Source organism: Numida meleagris, chromosome 4 (assembly GCF_002078875.1).
Source record: "Numida meleagris isolate 19003 breed g44 Domestic line chromosome 4, NumMel1.0, whole genome shotgun sequence".
Taxonomy (NCBI): Eukaryota; Metazoa; Chordata; class Aves; order Galliformes; family Numididae; genus Numida; species Numida meleagris.
In genome coordinates, this window is record NC_034412.1 from 55,502,345 (window position 1) to 55,524,555 (window position 22,211).

At 42.5% G+C, this 22,211-nt stretch overlaps 1 protein-coding gene across 3 annotated transcripts in view; it reads left to right on the forward strand.

The window, feature by feature from the left end:
- SLC4A4 (solute carrier family 4 member 4) overlaps window positions 1-22,211 on the forward strand; it is a 205,934-nt gene that overhangs the window by 24,006 nt on the left and 159,717 nt on the right. For all 3 annotated transcript variants that reach the window (XM_021396769.1, XM_021396770.1, XM_021396768.1), the window contains one exon: window positions 18,322-18,395. In XM_021396769.1, the coding sequence (XP_021252444.1) occupies window positions 18,322-18,395 (74 nt within the window). Of the gene's footprint in view, window positions 1-18,321; window positions 18,396-22,211 lie in introns of those variants that run through there.

Consider the following 22,211-nt stretch of genomic DNA (forward strand, 5'->3'; position numbering starts at 1 on the left):
AACTTTTCATTTGTGTGCACAGGGCATTCCTAGCAAGTTAACACCTTGTATGTGTTCCCATTCAGCACTTCGCAAGGTTCAGCAGTGTTTTCTGCAGCTGATAACTGAAGATTTTTCCTTCAGACTTCCATGTTTTAAATCCTGAAACTACTGTGCAGTCAGAAAAAACACACCCATATATACTAATGTTGCACTGCGATATTGTTCATAGTAGGGCTTTAGACGGAATTCTGTAGGGGAACTTTTAAAATGTGTGTTTTGCAATCTTACTGTCTGTACAGGGCAAACGCTTCAGTTACTGATGCCTGATGCTGATAAGGTTGAATTTGTGCGCAGAGTGCAGTTCAAAGGAAAACATCCCTGCGAGAAGGGAAAATCTGTAGCTCCTGTTTTGTACTCTACCACTTATCAGAGAGGGCGCCTCGCTCACGTACAGACGTGTTCTTTCAGCAGTGGTGGAGAAGCAGCTTGTGTTTCTGTCCGAAGGATTTTTAGCTATACTGCCACCTTGAAGATCTGCAATAAATAACAAGCTGGAAGGTGCTCTGGGCAAGGTTGTGAATGAAAAATGCTGTGTGTAAGCATAAAGAGAACTTCTGTATTTATTTTTCTGCCAATAAAGTCTGCAAGCCTCTGTTTTCAGGTAGCACTTCTTAGAATTGGGGGGTTTGTCCTGCAAGAGAGAGGCAACAGTATTGGCAAGATTGAGCAAGGATCGCCTGGATGAAGGGAAGGTGGGTTGTGAAAGTGCTTATTCCTGGTGGGTATAGAAAGTGATGATCCCGTGTGTCGATGTGCCAGTCTGTTAGTGTGGATTTGCTAGTCTTTTGACTGTTATTAGACTGGTGTATTGAGAAACATATGTCCCTGTCAACAAAACAGTGAAAGCCTGGGTTCCTTCTTGCGGGTTTTGAGCACCGGCGGACTTTGGACCATGTTTGCAGACTTTTGGCACCAGTGCTGTGGCATCAGGCATTACCTCTGTCACACTGGTTAAAGTGACTAGCAACCTCGTCACTCTTCAGCAACCTACTTTTCACATGTTTTTTTTGTGTGTTAGGTTTAGAATTTGGACTCCTGCTTTGAGGAAATTAAAAACTTCTTGATAACCACTATCGGGTTTTCTTGTTCCAAATCAATTAGCTGCTTCTGGCGTCAGATCCATTTGGGAGGCTCAAAAGCAGTGCTCTTTGAAAACCCAGTAATAGCAGTTAATACTGGTAAAGGAGTGCATTTCTGTGGGTAGCCTGATGTCACTGTGCTGCGTCTGGGGGAAGGAAAGCTGCTCTTTTGTGCTTTTTGTGAGCTAATGGAGATGGGAGGTAGAAGTATTTCTCTTACATACCTTTAACTGTATGGCTTGAGATGAAAATAGAGCAATAATGTAATTATCAGTGATGTGGTGAAAGCCTATTTGAATGCAAGCTGTCCATTGTGTCAGGCTGCTCCTTGGTGACCTCTGAGCCAGGAAGATGTGTGGTATTATCTGTCCTATTATTTTTCAATTGCATGGTTACATTAAGAGAGAAGGAAGGAGAAATAGCTTTTAATTACTTTCTTGTCATTATTAGGTTTTCACAGAGGTAACTTTTGAAGTTGTGATCAGAGGAGCGAATGGCCGTTTGCCTAAATTTTGTGGGACTAATAGAAACGTAAGAAATACAGATCTCTGTTTTTGGCTTTCAGTTGTGTTTGGTTGGGAGTTGCAGATTTCTGCCCTAATTACAGCCATGTAAATGGGGAGCAGGACTTACAGTACATGACAGTCAGTTGTGAACCGTACCGTTTGAGTATGACTGATCTTTGTGGGGACATCGGAGGAAAACATAGCCTTATTTTCAATGGCTTTTCTCACCAGGAAGATTAGAATAGACAATTTGACATTGCCAAAATCAGAATTCTTTTGATTTCATCTCAAATGAACTTTCAACATCTGAATTCCAGAAGTATAAGCTGTTAGGAGAGGTAGTGCTTCTTGAGAAGTAAGAGGAAGATTAAAGGGGGAAAATATTTATATCTAATACATATAAAGTGTACAAGAAACAGAATCAGTTAACATAAGGGAGAAGAGCCTTCCAAGCCACACCATTTCAAATCCTAACTTTATTCTACAACTACACTCTTAGGGAGCCGGGGTCATACTTCTATTTTACAATATACGCTTGCTAAATATTTATTCAACCTGATTTGAAGCAAGTCTTAATTTTCTTTAAATAAGCACTCATCCATTTTTCTGACATCTTGAAGCGAGTCTTGAAAATTTGAACTTGATATAGGTGCTGTTTAGATTGCTTCTTTTAAGACTGAGGATTACTGAAAGAACTTTATTCCCCTCTTAATTACGGAGTGTCTTTCTTAGTGGTGTGTGAAACTTCAAGGTTAGAATATTTCCACCTTCAGCTTTTTAATGCTTCTGCTTTATTTTAATCACTGCAGTCTTTAATTTCACCTCTTAACCTTGAACAAAAGGTTGCATTTAACTGCTTTTATTGTACCTGTGGCTATATAACACTTCAGATGCATCGTCAACCCTTATACGTAAGCGTAAAGATTTTTTTATCAAGGTTGCTAGATGTAATAAGACTTTGTTTAGATTTGAGGTTGGGAAATAGTTGCTCAATAGCTCAAGGAAGACTAGCATTTGAACATACTAAACCTGCTTTACTGCATCAGAATTGAATGAAAGTGTATTTCACATGCAGGCTGTGTGTGGAAATTTCTCTTGGGTCTCATAGTTGGCAAATTTTGTGCTAATAAAGTGAATTTTAACCAAATTGTTAAACTTGAATATTCTGATATCATTTCCATGTATGACAGTTCCTGCTTTCAACAGAGAAACCGAACAGCTAAAGAACAGTAGCTCTGTTAAGTAGCCCAGTTTTTGTGTCTTTCAAGGCAGAAACAATAATAGTGATGAAGAAATAGATGGGTCCTTTGTTCTCCTCTGTCCCCAATGAAGCTTCGTTCCAAAGCCTTAATGGCACAACAATACCGTGCGCAGTGCTCTAAATTGTTCAACATCTCATGATCTATTAGGCCAGGCTTGTGAATAGCAGCCGAGCTGGAGTAGTGTCCTGGGTGCAGGGTCAGTGTGATGGTCTGCAGCAGCAGATGCCTTTGTAATGCTGCTGATACGATGCCTTGGAAGTCCACAGCCCCAGCGCAGTGGTGCTGATTTTTGTACCCTTCCTACCTTTTGGGGACTGTTGAGTTCTGTGGGGCTGTTCCCTTAGTTCCGCAAAGCGCTTTAGCACTGGTGACTTCTGCCCTTGGAGCAGTTGGGCTCATGGAACTTGAAGGCCATACAGAGCTGGAATGGAAGATGCCTGCTAACATCACCTTTATTCAGTACACAGACAAAATGCAGCCATCAGTTTCTTGTCGAACGAGGTTGGAAATGGGTTGACGATCAGCGCAAAGTATTCACTGCGTTTGGATTTGGACTTTAAGGGTGGTGCTCAAGTTTGTGTTTCAAGTTACAGAGTTCACCCGTAGGACTGTCAGATAGCATCACTGGTTTTGCTGAGAAAACATACTGACTAAACAGATGGTGTTAGCAGAGCATAAAGTTAAAATGCTTTCTGTTGCAGAGTAGGTTTGTCTCCAATATGTTACTGACACATACATCACCAAAATGTGCTTGGAAAGAAAAGTCTTTTCTTGCTTAAGATCCAGTACATGTTCTCAAGGAATGTGAGAGGTGTGAAGATTTTCCCGTAACTGCATAAATGCTTCTTAAGCAGGCTAAAGTAGCGTTTGGCTCTTTATGTACAGTATATAGTAGTTTGTGTATTGGGTGGCTACAGCTGGGGCCTTAGGAGAGGCAGCATAGCTCCCACAGCTTCTTCCTTCCCTGGCATAAAGACTTGGAGAATGCTTTCTGTGCCCTTCTTGGATAGTATCTTTTGTACTCAACTGTACCTAGAGAAACTGATTTTGACATCTGAGTAGGATGAATCTAAGCCCTGAATATGCTCTCTTGTCAGACAAAAGAAGAATTTTGGTTGAGATACTTGAGTCTTGTGCTTGTGGCTTCACTGGTGACCAGCGAAAAGGGAAGAGCCAGGTCTGCTGGTCTTTGTGCTACACCTTGAGCTTTCCTTCAGAGAAGTGCTCGGAAGTGAATGAAGCCTGAGAGCCTCCTTGCATGGAAAAAATGCAAGCGAGTCTGGGCTTGAGTGCCGGCTTGGGCCTGTGCTTCGCTAAAGACGTAGGCGAGCCCAGGCACCCTTCCTTCACCTCTGAGGGCACTGAGCTGCAGCCGTGATGCTCAAACTGCTCCCTTCCCTGTGCTATTCCTGTTGGCAGTACAGGTTAAAAGCATGTAACTATTCAGTGTAATACTTGAATAGTCCTCTCACTCTGTACCCATGGACAAAATAATGGAACAGCAGGAATTGCTGCAAAAGAGAAACTTCCGTATTTTTTGAAAGTTTTATTTGGATCATCCACCTCTTCTCTTTGCCAAAAATGCAAAGTATAATTTTGTGTGAAAGGGAATATGCTGCAAAGCAACTCCGTGGAAATCCCAGCTATATCTTAGTGTCAGAATCCTCTCCAGACGCTAAAACAATCTCCAGCTTTTAAAATAATTACTTTACATAAAGATCAAACTAGAGGAGCTCAGAGACAGTGCAATTCATTGAAGATTAGGTACGCAATTTATTAAAAAAAAAATTACAAAACCATCTTATGCTCATCATGCTCAAAATATATCTCCTAGTGAGTAACCTGAATGTCTTCTGAGCCTGCAGTGCAGAGAGTGCATAGCGGCTTCTCTGAGCAAGACATCTTTGTGGTACGTAGTCCTGGTACGGTGATGCCTTGACTTAAAATGGCTTTGCATTTTCACCTACTTACTCAGTAAAGGTACCCAGCCTTTTTGAGGAAGAGATCACTGCTGTTCTGGGTATGACCCGTAGTTTGAAGTTCTCAGAATTGTGCATGAAGTCGTGAACTGTGGTATCAGCCCAGCTTCTCTGGCTCTGTTCCCGGACCGATCGTTTCTCTTAAGAGGGCAATAAAAAATGCAAGATAATGGTGCAGATAACTGGGAATTAGTATTATAGTCTATTTTCCTTTTACCTTTAAACAGCCATATCCCAATTAGGTGCTGAGCATAAAGCAGTTCTTTGTTAACAACTGTCTCCAAGATGTAGGAAGACTAAAAGGCAGCTTTGCATCCCAACTCTTAAAATGAGCTGGAGTCAGGCGCAGTTGTACGTTCTTCTGAAATGAAGATTTCTAGCTAAAGATGACCACCAAGGTTTGTAGGCATGTACTTCTGTAAGTACAGGGACAAACCCAAACTGTTATGGAGAGCTTGTGCTGCATGGCTGCTGACCATGCAAGTGCTTTGTTGCCCTCTCAATCCTTGTCTCTCTTTGTGGCCCTACCTGATACTCTGATCTGCAGAACTGCTTTTTATCTTTTTTTTAAGTCGGTGATCTTTTTCTTAGCCCTACCATCTTAAAAAAAGAGTGTGAAAGTTGCTTTATCCCACTGTGCTTTTATATAAGTTACCAAAGCAAAATGACCATTTCAGGCCTGTTTTAGAGAGCTTTTTTTTTTTAACCCAGAGTTTGTTCACAAACAATGTTTGCCTTCAGTTTTTGTAGGTAGATGCATGTAGAAAAGAGGATGAAAGAAGAGTGGCTGATCAACATGAGCGCATAAGCCTGGTCCAGTTTGCTTGCAGATGAATTCTTGCCATGAATTCCTGGCTTGTTACCTTTGTAACTTGAGTCTCCCACGAACCGCTCACTAATTCTAATGCTGTGTGTAAAATCAACCTGCATGTTTTTTTGTAGGCTATATATAACTTGTAGTGTATTAGCATCAATTGTGGCTCTTTAAGTTTATGAAGTGGAAGAAGGAACTCTTATCTTGCAGAAGTCAGGAAGAGGAGGAAAGAGAATAAGGGAGCTGTATGATATTTTTTAAAAATATCAAACCTCATGGTAAACTCGTGGCTTCAAAGCCTTATTGAAAGGACCGAAATTGCTTGGGAACTGGGGAAATCTTTCCTTTCTGAAGAGGATGATTTAGGCTTGCCTGGGAAGTTTGTGCATATGGACTAGTAGTAACCCTGTCACGTTAGTGGAGTCAGAAGGAGTTGGCCTCTGATACGTAGTGAGAAGAGCTCATTCCCATGACAGACCTGCTAGAGTGGCTGTAAAAATGCTACAACAGCCTGCATAACGTGAACAGCCTTCCTTTGATAAAGGAAGATTCAAACGGTCTTAATTTTTTAGTTGCTGTCTTTCCAGGGGAAAATATTTTTTTCAATGTCCATTTCTAGAGTGGATGAGGATTTTCAGACCTTGCCTGAAAAAGAATATGTATGTTAGAGTTGCATTTTCTCTTCCCTTCCAGAAATCCTGTTCTGGACAAGCTTGTTGGTCACTACTCTGTTTATATGAAACTACGCAGGACCTCCTGCAACAGTGCTGCTTGTCAACATCACTGCTTTGAGCAGTCTTTTTCTGCAAGTGGCTCTTCTGTGGCAGTATTCACTAGAAAGAAGTTCGTAAGAAGTAGCCATGAACACTTTCTGGCAAGAAGCAACTTTTCTGCTCTGGGTCATTGTTTTAAGCTGACATGAGTAAGTCTATTTTGGGCTGCCCTTAAATGGATGTCATCTAGAGGACAGTCTTGTTAAAACTTGGTTGTTGCCTGCTCAGCAGTTCAGTTATGCTCTCTTGGCTGTGGTTGGAGGATACAGTAAATCCAGCTTTAGGGCACTTAGAACCAAATTAAGAATATTACTCTCCCATGAAGCAAACTCATTTTGCTGGTAAAGTGAGGTTACCATTTTTAAATGGATTGCCTTTATGCGGGATCATGTATTGTCTGCTTACACTGCTCTGCTTTTATGCTGTGTCATGTTCCTCCTATCCCAGTGGCAAAAGGCCTGTATCGCTTTGCTGACTAATGCAGCAAAAATGCAGTCATGCCCCTGCGTGGTCTGGGGCAAACTCTCTCTCGCTGATTGATAGTCTGCAGTTCCAAGATTAAAGACTGGTCTGGGTATGTTCTTGACTGGTTACCTTTCTTGGAAGTCAAGGTAGTAGATCGCTACGCAGATATCTCTATTCAGCACTCAATCAGCTAAGCATGTAAAAGGACAAGGAGCATTCCTTAACGTCAGTGGCTTGCTCACTCTTGTCCACTGTAGAGGTCTTTGAGAAGTGCACAAACATGTTGATGCTCCATGGCAGTTGCTTTTTCTCGTCATACTGGCAAAACCATACATGTACATGCCCCACTGATATCATGACGTGAAATGTAGAGTAGCCCAAAGATTTTGCTGCGTGTGTGTGTAAGACTGGTTAGCCGTATCCAGGGATCGAACACATTTAACTCTGTCTGCGCCTAACTCCTGAAGGCATGCTATGCTGCTTTTCTTGAACAGGAGTGCACATCTGATGTGGTGATGCAGAGAGGAGCCATCAGTTGCAGTCATGTTTCTGCTGAATGATTCCCATGGGTGTCATTCATCAAGGACCTGCAGCTTTTGGGTTCAGGGGCTTATGCTAGCAAAGTGAGTATTTGATAAATACTTGACGCTGTTGAAATACAGAATGGCTCCCTGGGTTCATGATGCTTTGGTTATATTTGGCTATGATTATTTATTTATTTTTCTTGGTTATTCTGGCTGAAGCTTAAATTGGTGGAAGTGAGGAAACTTTATTTCCGTTTCTTCCCAAACAACTCCAAAATAACTTGGTTTTGCTTTGCTTTCCTCTTCTCTCTAGAAACATTGTTTCTTCAGCAGATTTGTCCAGTATTTTACCTTCAAGTGGTAGAGGAAGAAAGGGCATTTAGTTTGAGGTTTGGCTGCTTGCGCTTCTGCCTGTCAGATCTGCATTAGTTTTGATCGACTTTTATGATGTCAGTATCTTATGCATTCACTGAGAATGATGTGAGTGTCATTTTTCAGGAGAGATTTTGTCTCGTCTTCCCTGGGGAAGTCTCTATAAACTCCTCTGGACAGACAGTTGTCACTCAAGTGAAGGTGAGATTGACTTGAAGTACTTTGGTCACTGAACACCACCCTATTTTTCTTTGCTTGTGTAATATTTTTGGAGAGTTTTTCTTTCCTCTGTCTGTGTTGTATGTACATTGACATTCAGATGTGGTGATTTTGCCTCATCTTACTTTTATGTGTGCTGTCACCACGCTCTTTTTGATGTGATCTGAAATGTTACCATATCCTTCACTTTTGAGCAACTGTTGTCTGATTTGTAGAAATCACTTATTCTTTCAGAGACTTTCATTCAGCGACCAGTTAAAGGTTACATGAGGATGCCAGTCATGAGCATAGTCCAAGAAGCTCCTGCTGCTGAATATGGTTCTATGCTGTTCAGTTGTGCCGCATGGCCTGTGTGTAAGGCTGGCTGTTGAAGGAGATTGCTGAAATCATCCATGTTCAAAATATCCTTTATGCTGGTTTATGTTTTTGAGACCAGCATATCATGAAAGCTCTTATCGCTTCAGCGTGCCGAGAATCAGAAATGCTGTGCCTGCACTATGTGAAGTGCTGAATGCGCATTAACTCTCTTGGCTGCTTCAGATGTGTCCAAAACATTTTATACAACCAGGCTTTCTGCCTGGTAGGGGCTGCCTCTGCCAGTCAAGCTTTGTGCTGGATCAGATGTTATCCATCCTCCTAGCAGCAGAAAGCTGGCATGTCTCAAGCCTGATGTTAGTGTTGGGACCTAAAGTTTTGTGATGCTTTGAGAGTGATTTAAGCACCTCAGAGGTGCTTGGGGAGATGATGGGGAAGGAAATGTGCGGCTCCAGGAGTTATGCATTTGAAAATACAAAGCTAGAGAAGCTCTAAACTGTAATTACAGAAGTGAAATTAAGATAGAAGGTGGTCAAACGCATTTTGTATTTGTGTGGGGTTTTTTTTTTTTTTTTTTTGCTGTGGAGAGGAGGCTTTCCTCCAGAATAGTCACATGGGAGGAGACCAGTGCTGTGGCTGCTTGCTGTGAAGCCACAACTGAAAGCACTTGATTGTTTTCCCTGGAGAAAACCTCATCTGGGTTAATGGTGCCACTTGGTGTGCTGCTCCACCCCACATTGTACACACTGCCTGTTCTTTTGCCGAATGGGAAATGGACATAAACCTAGGAACTCCCATTTCAGATAACAATTTATTTCAGAGGCAGCCTGGCAAGACTGAGAGACTTGCTTTAACATCCTTGTCTAGAGGTAGAAAGCCCTCTGTCAGATCTATGCTATTCATATTTTGCTGTATTCAGCAATGCTGGAAAAATTTCCCACAGTTGCTGTTTCCTTGTCTAGGTTTATATATCTGTGTCTATTTATATATAGGTGTATACAAATGCCCTGTCTAGTATGTGCTTTTAAAGTCTGAACCCATTTTAGACTTGAGTGCTGAGCTGATGTAAAATACATGCTAATGATGTTGCAGAGAGCTCTTAGTCCATCATACCTAGTCTTATGACATGATGCACTTCTTTAAAAGAGCTCTTACATCAGGCTTGAGCAAAGAGCAACTGCTCTGTAAAACAGGTTTGGTTTTCAATAGTCTCTGTTTCAGTTGAGGAGTACACGAACACGTTGTCATAAATCAGCCCACTGCAGCAGTTTTGTCTAAGGTTTACTGAGTCTTAAGTCATGCACTGAGTTATAAATGTAATGCATGCACTGCCTAATTTTCTTTAAGTGGGGCAAAAGTTTGCTGTGTGGCATCTTGGGATGTTAGTCTTCTTGCTTAGTCTTACCTTTAAGGGCTCTCCCACTTATGAACAACTACTAAGACTTTGAAACTCCTTTTTTTTTTTCCAAGCAAATGATACAAAACGGGTGAGGGAGTTAGGAACTTTCACTGGCCAAAAATGAACTTTGTTCATTAATATGGGCAACAGACAAGCAAAAATTAGGGTTAACCAATTAGACAAGTAAAACATAGTCAAGCAATTGTCTGTAAGGCAAAAATCTGTAACAAAACATTATCATGGTAAAAAATGGCAGAAAAACCCAGTCAGATCCTGCAGGCTGTCTTGGAGCAGTAGAGCTCCTATGTAGGCGCAATCTTGAATTCTTTTCAGAGGGTGTCGTTATCCTTTCCTGGCTCCTGCTGCATTAAATATAGTTAACGTACCTGGAAGATCTCCAGAACCAGTGCATCAACTGTCAGAGGCTCACCTGGTCTAGCTGGAGGGAGGGCTGTAGCTGAGGTGCTACCTCTGAAAGGACACAGTAGGATGAAAGGTAGTCTTCTTACTGCTTTTATCTCAAGTCACCAATCTGTGAGTTTCTTTAAGAAGAGGAAAAACGAGTGCAGAGGAGGGCGACCAAGATGATCAGAGGGCTGGAGCACCTCTCCTATGAGCAAAGGTTGAGGGAACTGGGCTTGTTTAGTTTGGAGAAGAGAAGGCTCCGGGGAGACCTCATTGTGGCCTTCCAATACTTGAAGGGAGCGTATAAACAGGAGGGGGATCGATTGTTTGTGAGGGTGGATAGCGATAGGACAAGGGGGAATGGTTTTAAGCTGAGACAGGGGAGATTTAGGTTAGATATTAGGAGGAAGTTTTTCACACAGAGGGTGGTGACGCACTGGAACAGGTTGCCCAGGGAGGTTGTGGATGCCCCATCCCTGGAGGCATTCAAGGCCAGACTGGACGTGGCTCTGGGCAGCCTGGTCTAGTGGTTGGCGACCCTGCACTTGGCAGGGGGGTTGAGACTCGATGATCTTTGAGGTCCTTTTCAACCCAGGCCATTCTATGATTCTATGAAATGAAAGCAAACAAGGAGCTGACTTGCTTAGTTTTTAGAGTTCTGTCATTTTATGGTGAGCAGTCTAAACATAATAAAACAATGGCTTCAGGTGCTACACCTACCTAGGATCCAGTGCTAATTCCTTACCCCACCCCCCCCTTTCTATTTCCCTGTATTTTGACGATGTTACTGTTTTGTTTGTGTGGACGAAAGTTCTTTTCACATTAAGGTTATGAGAGAACTGAAAAGAAAAAGCTTCCATTTCATATCATGTATCTCGTTCTATATCAATCCTGCCAGGACTTTTTTTGCTATGTCCTCCCAACCAACTGATGAGAAATACAGTGTAAGCTGACAGGGAAGATACTTGAACTGTGTAAGCCATTTGCAGCATAAAGGCAAATGGCTACCTGCGGCATGCGTCAACTGAAACCCTAACGGGGAGGTGATCCCTAAACAGTGAGTTTTTAGAGGGACAAAAAAGCATTAAGGAGATGTGTCCCTTTAAATGACGTTTTTAGGAACAGACTGAGTGTGAAGGTGGTTTAAAAAACAGAAGAAAAGGTGTGAAATAGCAGCATGAAATACGAAAAGTGGTCTTGATGCAAAAATGTGTTAGTATACTGTTGGGTGCAGGATGTGTGCTACTGCTTTACAAAGCTACACCAGTGACAATGGAGAAGGTATGCCTGTCTGGCCAGGTTTTTGTGCGCTGTGCAAAATCCTGCTGCCTTGGCCCAGTAGACTATTCCTAGAGCACACCATCTGGTCATATACCTGGTCTGGGTGGACTTCTGTGAGAGGACCTTGAGTAAAAGGGAGGCAAGGAGCCTAGCTGCAGTGATTTATGTTGACCGTTGAGGAGCATGCTTACTTTGTACTTTGCTAAAAGGGCTTTGGAAAAAGGAAGAGCAAGTGCTCTTCAATGTCCAGAAATGAGAGACATGTGTCACTGTCATGTCAAAGAGCAACAGCAGAACTCTGAGTTTTCATTCACTCTTTGAAAAGGCAAGTAATTCAGAACGTGCATTTGTTTGCAAGCTGATAGTAAGATGATAAACTCACAAAACTTTCTTACTGTGTGATTCCTCCTTGTCTCACTACGGCATGCAAAAATAATTGGCAAGCATGTCACATGTGTTGTGGTCCAATGCATGCTGGCAGTTTGTTGGAACTAGGAAACGGTTCAGTACGGCAAGCAGGAAAGCACAGATGAAAGCGGTCTGTGCTCCTTTGAGGTTGTATGTTCCAGCCTTTTCCTATGTGTTCTCCATCACTAGGAAAAAATAAAAAAGGATACTTCAGTACCTTGCATGCGTTCCTAGATTTTAGTCTTGCAGATGATGTGTTTTATCTTGTGGTTCTGCGCAGGAGATGATTGGCAGTGCCGTGGAGAGAGGAAATGACATTCCCCATTCAAACAAGCCTGCTGGAGAGGGAAGAGGTGAGATGGGTCTTTCTGCATCTGCTCTACTTGATGGCACTGTGCAAGGCAGTCATCTGGGGCATCAGTTCCCTGCTGGCTGTCAAGAGTTATTTTGAAAGAAGCTGGGTTTGGTTTTGGATTTAAAAATACTGTAGTGCGAGTTCTTTCTGCAGGAGGAGGGAGCTTCTGTCCTGCTGGTGGGTGCAACCTTTTGCTGAGAGAGCATGGAAACAAATGCTGTTCTAGAAGTGACAAAGGGAAATGCATCTAAGGTAAATATGGCAATCTGTTCTCTAAGTGCATCAACCAGACTGTGCTGAGGACAGCCAGAGGCTCATTTTTCTGAGTGCTAGAGCACATACGCAAGTATTTGAGAAAAACAAAATGCATGTAGCATCTGAAGAGGATTTGCTCATATTAGATGTTTTCTCAACCATTTACTTATGGACTGTGGGAGAATCAGTTGGGACCAAGTGTTCTTCCTGGTTTCCTATTCTCTTGACCAATCGTTGCAGTAGCTGCATGCTTCACAGATTACAGAGAAGGTAAAAATGATATCTCCGTCTCTCCTCAGCTTGTTGATGGAAGAAACCCATTTAGCTTATTGTCTCATGATCTCCAAGATACATGTCCGCATGCTCACTTGGCCCCTAACTTCAGTGGCTTGGGAAGGCTCTGCTTGGCACGGAGAGGGAAGCCACAGGGGGCTTTTCTCTCTCCTTAGGTACCTGGGGCTATTGCTTACAAGCTGCGTCGTATTGCTTTTCAAAGCCCCAGTGGTGATATAGCAAAAAGGCAGCCTATGGGTATGTGCGTGTGGGTCGCTGTGTTTGCTCCTAGCAACACGGAGGACTTGAGAGGTGCAGGAGTGCTTTATGTAGTGGCTGTTGGAGTGTCCAAACAGATCAAGCTGTCAGAGCCAGCTGTCTGTTCTGCTGGGGAGCTACAGAGGCTCCTCAGCTGCAGGCTGCCTTTTATTAGCTCCTAAGTGGCAAAATGAGTTGTGTGACGGACACAATCTTTCTGCTGTGCTTGTTAAGTAAAAGCAGTGTGGGGGAGAGATGACTGTGTGTGTGCAGATTCAGATGTAATACATGCTGAATTGTATGACCTGCTGAACAACTTAGCCAGCAACACCTGGTGCATTGTATACTTGGTTTTGTCTTTTTTTTGTCTTCTCCCCCAGACTGTCCCCATCCATAGTGTTCCCACTCCACTTTATAGGTGGCAGTTTTCTGGGGAAAAAGTCCTGGCAGGTAAATGATGCCGTGCCCTGAGAAGCAGATGGAGGCATCTGTGCATGCTCACAAAGCTCCTGTTTCGCTCGCCTTTCCCACCGATGGATGGATGCAGCTTCCGCACATCTGTGCGAGCTGTGACAAGGAACAGGAGCTGTAGTGCTGGCAAGGCACGGTTCTGAGCAGCGCTGCCGTGTGACCCAATGTTATGTCCTCCCTCCTCCCTGAAACCCATTACAAGCTCAGCACCCTGGCTTGTTGTAAAAAGGATTGCTCTTAAAATGGGACTTTCACATGGGCTTTGCTCTCTGTTGCAGTTAGAGAGCTGGCTCGCTTTTTTCTTTGTTCAGTCCAGAGTTTGCTGGAGTTCCTTCCTGATTGCAAATGTGTTTGAAACGGGTCAGATCATAAAAGCTTATCAGCAAGAAATAACACTCATGTTTTACTTGAGCTTCGTTACGTATTTATTCACTTGGGTGAGTTGCAACCCCACACAACAGCTAGTGCTTTTTTTAAGCCGAACCTGATTTTTGCTCTTCCCGTGGCACAGATCGGAAAGTTCTAAGGAGTGCTGCTCGCTGCCAGCGGGAAGGGGGGCCCCGCTCGTCCCTGTCCCTGCTTGTCCCTGTCCCCGCACTTTCCAGTCGTCGCTGCTGTGCTAAGGCTGCGTGGCCAATAGGTGGCAGCACCCCATCTGCTTACCTCGGCTTTGGGCGAGTAAAGAGGGTTTTCTGTAGGTCCCCGCTGGAGAAGGCTCTGCTTTCCCACTGTAGCCTCAGATGTGAGTGAAAGTGAGCCTTTCTGCATCCTGAAGACTTCCATGCACCGTAAGGATCTTTCTGTAGGCTTCCAAGCATAGGTTTTTGTGCAGAAGCAAACTTAATCAGATGATCTTGAGTCTGGTTTTGTCCTTTGTTAAGTTTGCTTTAAAGACCTTCTACTGCTGTAAACTGATCGGTCAATTCTGTTGGGGACACCTAAAACGTGAGAAGTCTTAGAAAAAGCACAAAGTACAATCACGGGATTTTTTTCTTTGCTTTGCAAGTCTGTGGTAACTTTCACATAATGATCTCAAAATAGACCCTGAGCCTTGCTACGTCTATGCAAATAAGGCAAAGTTATCTCTCAGTAAGGGCTGGGGGACAATAAAGCTAAGGTTACTTGCTACATTACACTGTGCAAGTTACTTTGAAGGTGTGTTGCAAGTGTTTGCTGCTATAACCAGGGGACCTGCAGGACAGGTTTATACTGTGATATGACAAAAACAGAGACTGTAAGATAAGCATAGCCAAAGGGAAGGAATCGAGGAATTGTGTGGTAGGTGAAAAGCATACACCAGACTTACATAATTTGGTCTTGAACCACAGCCATTTCATTCTGAACCCAAATCAGGTTTACTCTACTAATATTGAGTGTCTGCAAAGCTTTCACCCCAAAAGTGATCCTGGATCATAGGGATCTGAGCATGTCTGAGAGGTGTTCATACTGTCTTGTTTCTTAGGAGTTCTCTGCTCCTTGTGGAATAGCTGGAGATTGGGCTTTGCATCTTTTCTACTTTGGTGTTTCTTAATTTCTTCCACTTTTGCCCACCTTGTCCTGACTTCTCTCTAGATCCAAAATTCTGGGACACCTGTTAGTATTAAATTGTTCTTGTTATTTTCTTTGTCTGGCAGACTATTTCTGTGAGCCTGCAAATTTGGTTTTCGATCGTGTGCTGTGTTGAGTAGGCTGTGTGAGACTTAGACATAAGTCCTATTGATGTGTAGAGTCATTTCTAAAAATGCTTGGTATTGATCTAATTAGGCACTCGGAGGGGCCAATCATTCAGGCAGCTCTTATTTTTTTCACTCAAATGTATAATATTGGAGTACGTGACTTGCTCAGATCTAGACTCTGAAAATAGAAAACCATTATTTTCAATTACTTTTTTGGATTTGTTTCCAAGACCTTGCAGTAGCAGTAATGAGGATGTCGATCTAGATAAAAAGTGTCTAAATGTCCCATATTTCTACCTTACTCAAAGGAGCTAGTAAGCCGAGCCTCCAACTAAGGCACATTTCTGGTCAGAGGTCCTAAAAACGTTTATGCCCTTTCTCACTTGTATCCAGAGTCTCTCCTCCATAGGATGGAAAATGAGATTTCTTATGGCAACATGTCATTGATAGAACTCTGCCCCTAAAGACCTAGGCAAAGATTTTCCGTTCTTTCATGTGCCTTTTTATATTTCTGCAACTCTTGTTTAATATTATTTTAAATATCCCTCCCCCCCCCCCCACACACACACACATTTAAGCATTCATAAAGGATATTTCTTGCTAGATTCTGGCTGAAAGAAATCTCTCAGTAATCTGAGAAGGGCAGAAAAGACCAAGTCAGGGGAGGTGGCGCTTGAGAGCCTAATCCCTAAACTCCCGCGGATTAGAGTTGGGGCGCTGCGCCAAGGCAACCCAAGCTCTATTCCTGGCCCTCTAAACCCCCTAGCTGCTTTGGATCTGCAGTGTGCACGTTTCAGAGAAAGCATTGGGCTTGCAATGTGTCATCAGCAGTTTTTGAACCCTCTGCAAGCTAGAAAGGTGTCTGTTAAATGTGATAAACTAAGCTGGGGGGGAGGGGTGCCAGTGGTTGGGGTGAGGGGAAATGTGAGATCAGCGCTGTACTTGCATGCACCAGAAACTACTCCCATCCTCCTTTTCCCCTATTTTCTCCTTCTCCCCCGAAATGTGACTTTGCTTTCAGCTGTCATGTACTTGGGTTGATGCTGCCAAAGTTTGTGTGGAAAAACTGTGCTGGAAATGGGCATTGGGCTGAGGCTGCAGGCTGTGCAGGTGTGGTTGCACACATGCACGTGTTGGTGCTCAGGGAATGGAGTAAGTGCTGGCGCATGTTGCAAGTGAAGATGCAAGAAGTTTGCAAAGTAATAAAGTGTGTGTGGCTTGTGTTTGGTTTGGAAACTCAACTCCATCTGTTCCAGATGTTTTCCGTTGTGTTTATAGCAAGTAGCTACTGTGCTGCTCTGGAGAGGAAAAAAAAAAAAAAGTAATTGGGGTGTGCCTACACAACAGTTGCATGCAGGCAAGAGCAGCATTAATTGTGCTGAAGAATTTAATGAATAACTTGAGCTTTCAGGGAAGGCTTCTGTGTTCTGGCTGTGCGTTGTGTTGTTAAGAAGCATATTCTACCCCTTCATGAAGAGCAACAACTGCTTGTAAAATGGTACCTTTTGGTACTCTTGTATCTGAAATCAGTCAGGATCCTCATGTTCCTTTCTAGGTATGGTGCCATGCTATTTGCAGCCATCCAATAATGCAGATGAAGAATGTGTGTTGTCATATGCTTAGAGATTTTTGAATTTGACTTGATTTGCTTTGTTCTTCCTCATCTGCGAAATACCTGGGATTCGTTTACATGAGCTGAGCTGCAGCCTGCAAGCTGGAGAGAAGGCTGACAGCTGTGTTAGTACAAGTACTTGAGGTGGAAGACAAGACAGCAAAGATGGAAGGGCTGCTGCTGAACTACTGCTTCTAGAAATAGAGGTTTCTGATGATTTTCTGGCTGAACACTTCTCTGTTTAGGTAGACGTGGTGTTGCAAGGTAGATATCCTAAGACGATTTGCTAGCCTTGTTTTTGTTCAGTTTTTATACTGTCCTGAATCTGATTGTGCCTCTACAAATCCCTTCAGTATTAGTTGCTACTGCATTTGGAACATCACGTGGGATCACAAGTGAAAGTAATATAGACGTGAAGAAGTTTTGAAGAGTTTGTTTCTTGTGTACCAGGCTTATGTCTGTTCCATCTAGGAAATATGAGGAAAAGGTAATGGTATTTTATGATTATGCACATATGCCTATTTCTTACCACTGGTAGGAAAACAGGTTACAAACTCTCTCCCCTTCTTTTAAGAATAGAAAGTTTGCACGGCTCATTGTCCAGCAATGTATGCTTAGCCTCCAAGTGATATGCAAGTAGGTTATTTAATACAACTAGAAATGTTGTCTTCGTTATTTTGTCGTTTCTGTGTTTCTTTCAGAAGTCACTTGCAAATGAACCCTGGAGAAACATACAGGCTCTTTATTTTGTGCACGAAATAGAGCAGTAAGTGTTCTGGGCAGTGCCCCAGGAGGACTTTGTGGCAGAGGAATAGAATTAGTAGCCTGTTTTGTAAAGTGGAGCTGATAAGAGGTGGAGAGAGATGGAGGGGGAAAGAAAGCAACTGCTGAAATCAGTCCACAAATAGATGAATGAATGGGTGACACACATAAATGACTGCTGCGATGGCCTGACTTACTGGAGCTTGGTCTCCGGATAATCCTCGTATGTCAGATTTCTGTAAGGCCAACATGTGACACAAAGCTTGCCTCTCGACAGACAAGTGTGCTTTGCTGGTATTAAGAGGCTGGCTGAAGCTGAGTCTCTCACTGTGCATTCAAACGTGTGTGTATGTCTGTGTATAGTATGTGTGCTGCAGCCAACATCCTTTAGAAGAACTTGAAAGGGAAACTGGAATCCCACAAACTCTTGGCTCTTGCATAAGCAGTCTCAAACTTGCCTGAGTGTGTGTATGTCCTTGTTAGAAAAAAAGAAAAAAAGAAAAAAGAAGGAAAAAAAGGAAAGAAAAAAGAAACAGGAAAAAAAAAAAAGGACTTCTAGCCGGGATTACCTTTCTCACACCTGTCACCACTGATGTCCTCTCAAGGTTAGAATTCGAGCGACGTGAGGCCAGCTTATACCAAACGCCATTTGAAAGAAGCTCTATGAAGGAACAGCAGGCACTGGAAGGAGGACGGGAGTGCCCACAGTAACATGAACAACAACTTACAAGTTAACCTGCCCAGGACTTGGGCTGGTTCAAATAGCTCACTCCAGGAGAAGTCTGAGCATTCCTTTTTTCTTTTTTATTACTATAGGATGGAGGACGAGGCAGTGCTGGATAGAGGGGCTTCCTTCCTTAAACATGTATGTGATGAAGAAGAAGTGGAAGGTAAGAGACCTTGGACTGCTGGGGATTCACAGTTCTTCACAATTCTTATTTGTATATAAAATTACCAGATAGAGAAAAAAGACACTTTTGTTTTGGCTGAGTAATCCTAAAATTGGCCAAAACACCATTAAGCTTACTTAGGGTGAAACTGACTTCTAAAATTTTAAATACATAGTCTTTTTCAGCTCAAGAGTGAATGTTATTATATGGTCCCGGTGCACATTTCCACTTTTCACGAAATCCCATTCACTGTCTCTTGCATAGTGACTGTGCAACACGGGCTGTTTGTTTCTTCTACATGTGTTTTGGCAATACTTTCATATCTCCATTCACCTCGGAGGGCTGGAATGCAGTGGCAGGTTTTGTGACCGGAGAAGCGACCTGGAAAGAGTGGCAGGATTTGTACTGAGTGTTGGGGTGGGCATAAGGCAGCAAGAGGATGTTTTCCCAGGTTATTCTTTTGGCTTAGAAGGCCTAGAAAGAAGAGTTTTCCTTGGAAGAGGAACTTCCAAGAGAGCAAAATGTTTCCTCGCTTTTTAGGAAAAGAGGAGACTTTGAAAGTGTTTTTATTTTCTCTCTGACTAAAAACATTGTGAAATTTGAAAGGAGAAGGGAATTTAAAGTTTAAGTTTTTAAGATTGGCCATGGAAAATTTTTGAAGCTGATAAGAATGAGTTATTTGCAGCTAATTCTCTTTTCCTTGTTTTATGACAATCAGTTGACAGCGTGTTTGATAAGCTAATAGGAGAAGAGGAGGAACAAACAATGGGCTATATACTCTAGCTAGAAAGAAAATGAGGCCAGCATTCTGCCTCACAATGTTGTCCTTCCCTTTTTGACTTGGATCTATAGTTTTATTCTAGTTTATTTGTAAACTCCGACCAGTGGCTTTCCTTTAAAATGTTTTGAAAGGTATACAGTTTCGTGTCATTATCACTAGTGGTAGACACCAGTGGATTGAGCAGTATGAAGGAAAGCAGTCTGCAAAACTGATTGATGAGAACACTTGCAGCAACTCAGACCAGTCACTGCCATGAAAATACCCGTGCTTCTTCCCCCTCTTGTATGAATTCATCTGTGCTCAGTAGCTATAAATCACCATGTTGTGTTTAATTAATCCATTTGTTATCTGCAGGGTTGGAATTGACAGGGATTTTATATTACTCTTTTGCTTGTAGAATAATTGATACCCATATGCGATGCTCGAGGAATATAACACAGATTTTTATTTGAGAAGAGCAGTATGTCAGTGTCCATTTTAACAGTCTGTGACAAAGACTGTCTGTGAAAAAGATCTTGGCTAATGTTTTAAGTAATGTGGCATGTTTATCTTCATGTTTTAGAGCAGAGATCCTCATTTGGTTTTGTTGAGCTAACAGACCAGTTGCTCTTCATCTCACAGGGGTAAGGAAAAGAGGAGGTGGAGAAAATATGAAGTATTTCTGCTTGCACACAGTGGGCCTCTGAGAGCTGTAGCTACTTGTCTGAATCTCCAGAGACTTGGGCTGTGTAACCAGCTAATTCCCTTGTTCATGCTAAATGCAGTGCCTTGATTCTCACCAGTTTCAGTGAATGACCTAGCTAAATCACAAAAGAAGCTGCTGTCTGCGGCAGGGCTGGTGCTGATGCTGTAGCATCTGTCAGTGTCACGATGCAGAGGGGTGTGCACATGATCTTACCGGTGAGTTGCTGCTCAGCCGCTCCTTGCTTCTGTACTGGGACAGCCTTAAATATAGAGTTTGCCTTGCAAATTTGAGGTGTTACCACAGTGCAAATAATTATTCAAGCTCTGGCAATTTGAAGGGAACTTACTTGCCTTAACACAGAAAATGCATGTCGATAATTATATCTTACTCTTTACACACACAGATATATGCCCTGTATATAAGTATAAGAAACATGTGTGCACCTGATATGCACAAATGCACCCCATGTGCAGTCATAGTATGCATTTATCCAATGGAAAGATTCAAATGTCAGGTTGAAGGCTCTCAGCTGAAACTTCCTCCAGATAGTTTTGAATCTCTATGCTAGATTTAGAGCAACAAAGCTGGTGAAGGGTCTGGAGCACAAGTCTTACGGGGAGCAGCTGAGGGAGCTGGGGTTGTTCAGTCAGGAGGAGTCTCAAGGGAGACCCTATGGCTCTCTACAAGTAACTGAATGGAGGTTGTTGCAAGATGGGGGTCAACCTCTTCTCGCAGGTAACTAACAATAGGACGAGAGGTAATGGCTTTAAGTTGCACCAGGGGAGGTTTGGGTTGGATACTAGGAAAAATCTCTTCACAGAAAGAATGGTGATGCACTGGCACAGGCTGCCCAGGGAGGTAGTAGAGTCATTGTCCCTGGAGGTGTTGAAGAAACGTGGAGATGAGGCACTGAGGGATGTGGTCAGTGGGCATAGTGGGGATGCTTTGATGGTTGAACTTGATATATCTTAGAGGTCTTTTCCAACCTTAATCATTCTTTCATTCTGTGATTTCTGCATTAGAGGTGCAGTGGCATAGTTTCAAGAAGATCATTATGTATAGAGACCTGAATGTGTTCATTCTGAAGTTCTCTCTGTCACTTCAGCCACTTGAAATTGTTAGAACTTGTTTTTCTGAAAGGTTTATACTGGTTGCATCCTCTGTAGAAGGTAACTTCTGGTGGATTTGTTACCTGCAAATGTATTTTTTTTCCTGATAGTTATTTTTCATCTGCTTTCATGGGAGAAAAATGTACATATCATAAAGTTGTTTGCCTCTTTCCTGTTCATTTATCTCTTAATAATTTCTTTTTCATCCAGCAGTCAATTTTCATCGGATATCTTAGGCTGCTTAAAGTTATTAATTTCATCAAACTTGTTAGAAAGCAACTGAGCAAGGGGATGAGACCTTATAATGCACTTAGAAAGCTGGCTGATTTTCTTGCTTTTGAATCTGCTTGATTTAAAATAAGTGAAGGCAGTATTTGAAAGTCATCATCCTGAGCGTATTAACTCTCTAGAATGGAAGAGAAAAACAGCATGCTGTCACTTTGAGGTAGTAAGCAACTCCCAAATTCAGTCTGTTATTATTATTTTGGTAGCTAATAACCTTGTGTTATGTCTGTCAGATGGAGATAACTGCTCTGGATTAGCACATCGCTCACTGATTTGATTATGTAGTGGTGTGGGAGAGAGGGAAGGACTTTGTTAAGGAGCAGGGGAAAAATAAGCATTCCTGATCAGTGGGATCTTTAGACATTTTCAGCTTGGGGTGGTTGTCGGTCAAGCCCTTGCTGAGTGAATGTAATATTAACAATAGAAAGTGCGTATACATTGCAAAAGTATGTCCTTTTGGCCTAGATCCAGGGACTATTTAATGCTTTTCTAAGGTGGCACCTCAGTCTGATCCTACACTGCACGTCATTGCTATTTTATTAGTGATATCAGCTGCGGACACTGAAAAATGATTTGGTTGCATGTATCCTCCCTGCTGTCTTTCAGGGAGAAGGCTTAATTACTAAACTGAGTACGTTTTAGTTTGCAGAGCTGCTTTGCTGTCCATAACTGATGTTTCAAAGAAGTGTCTGGAAATTTTACTTGGCAAGACAAGGGGTGTCCTAGAGCCCTGTTCAGCATATGAAAGAAAACGAGAAAGTATAGATTTTCCTGGGGAAAATAAGAGCAGGCACTGCCCTAAGCTGAACCTCCTGTGTAAGAAAGCCATTCCCATTCATTTTAAGCACTGCACGTTCCTTTCCTTGAAGGTAATGACATATTGCTGTAATGCCACTGTTAGGAGTGCTGGTATGTGTGACACAAAGAGATTACTTAATAACCAATTTTGCAACAGG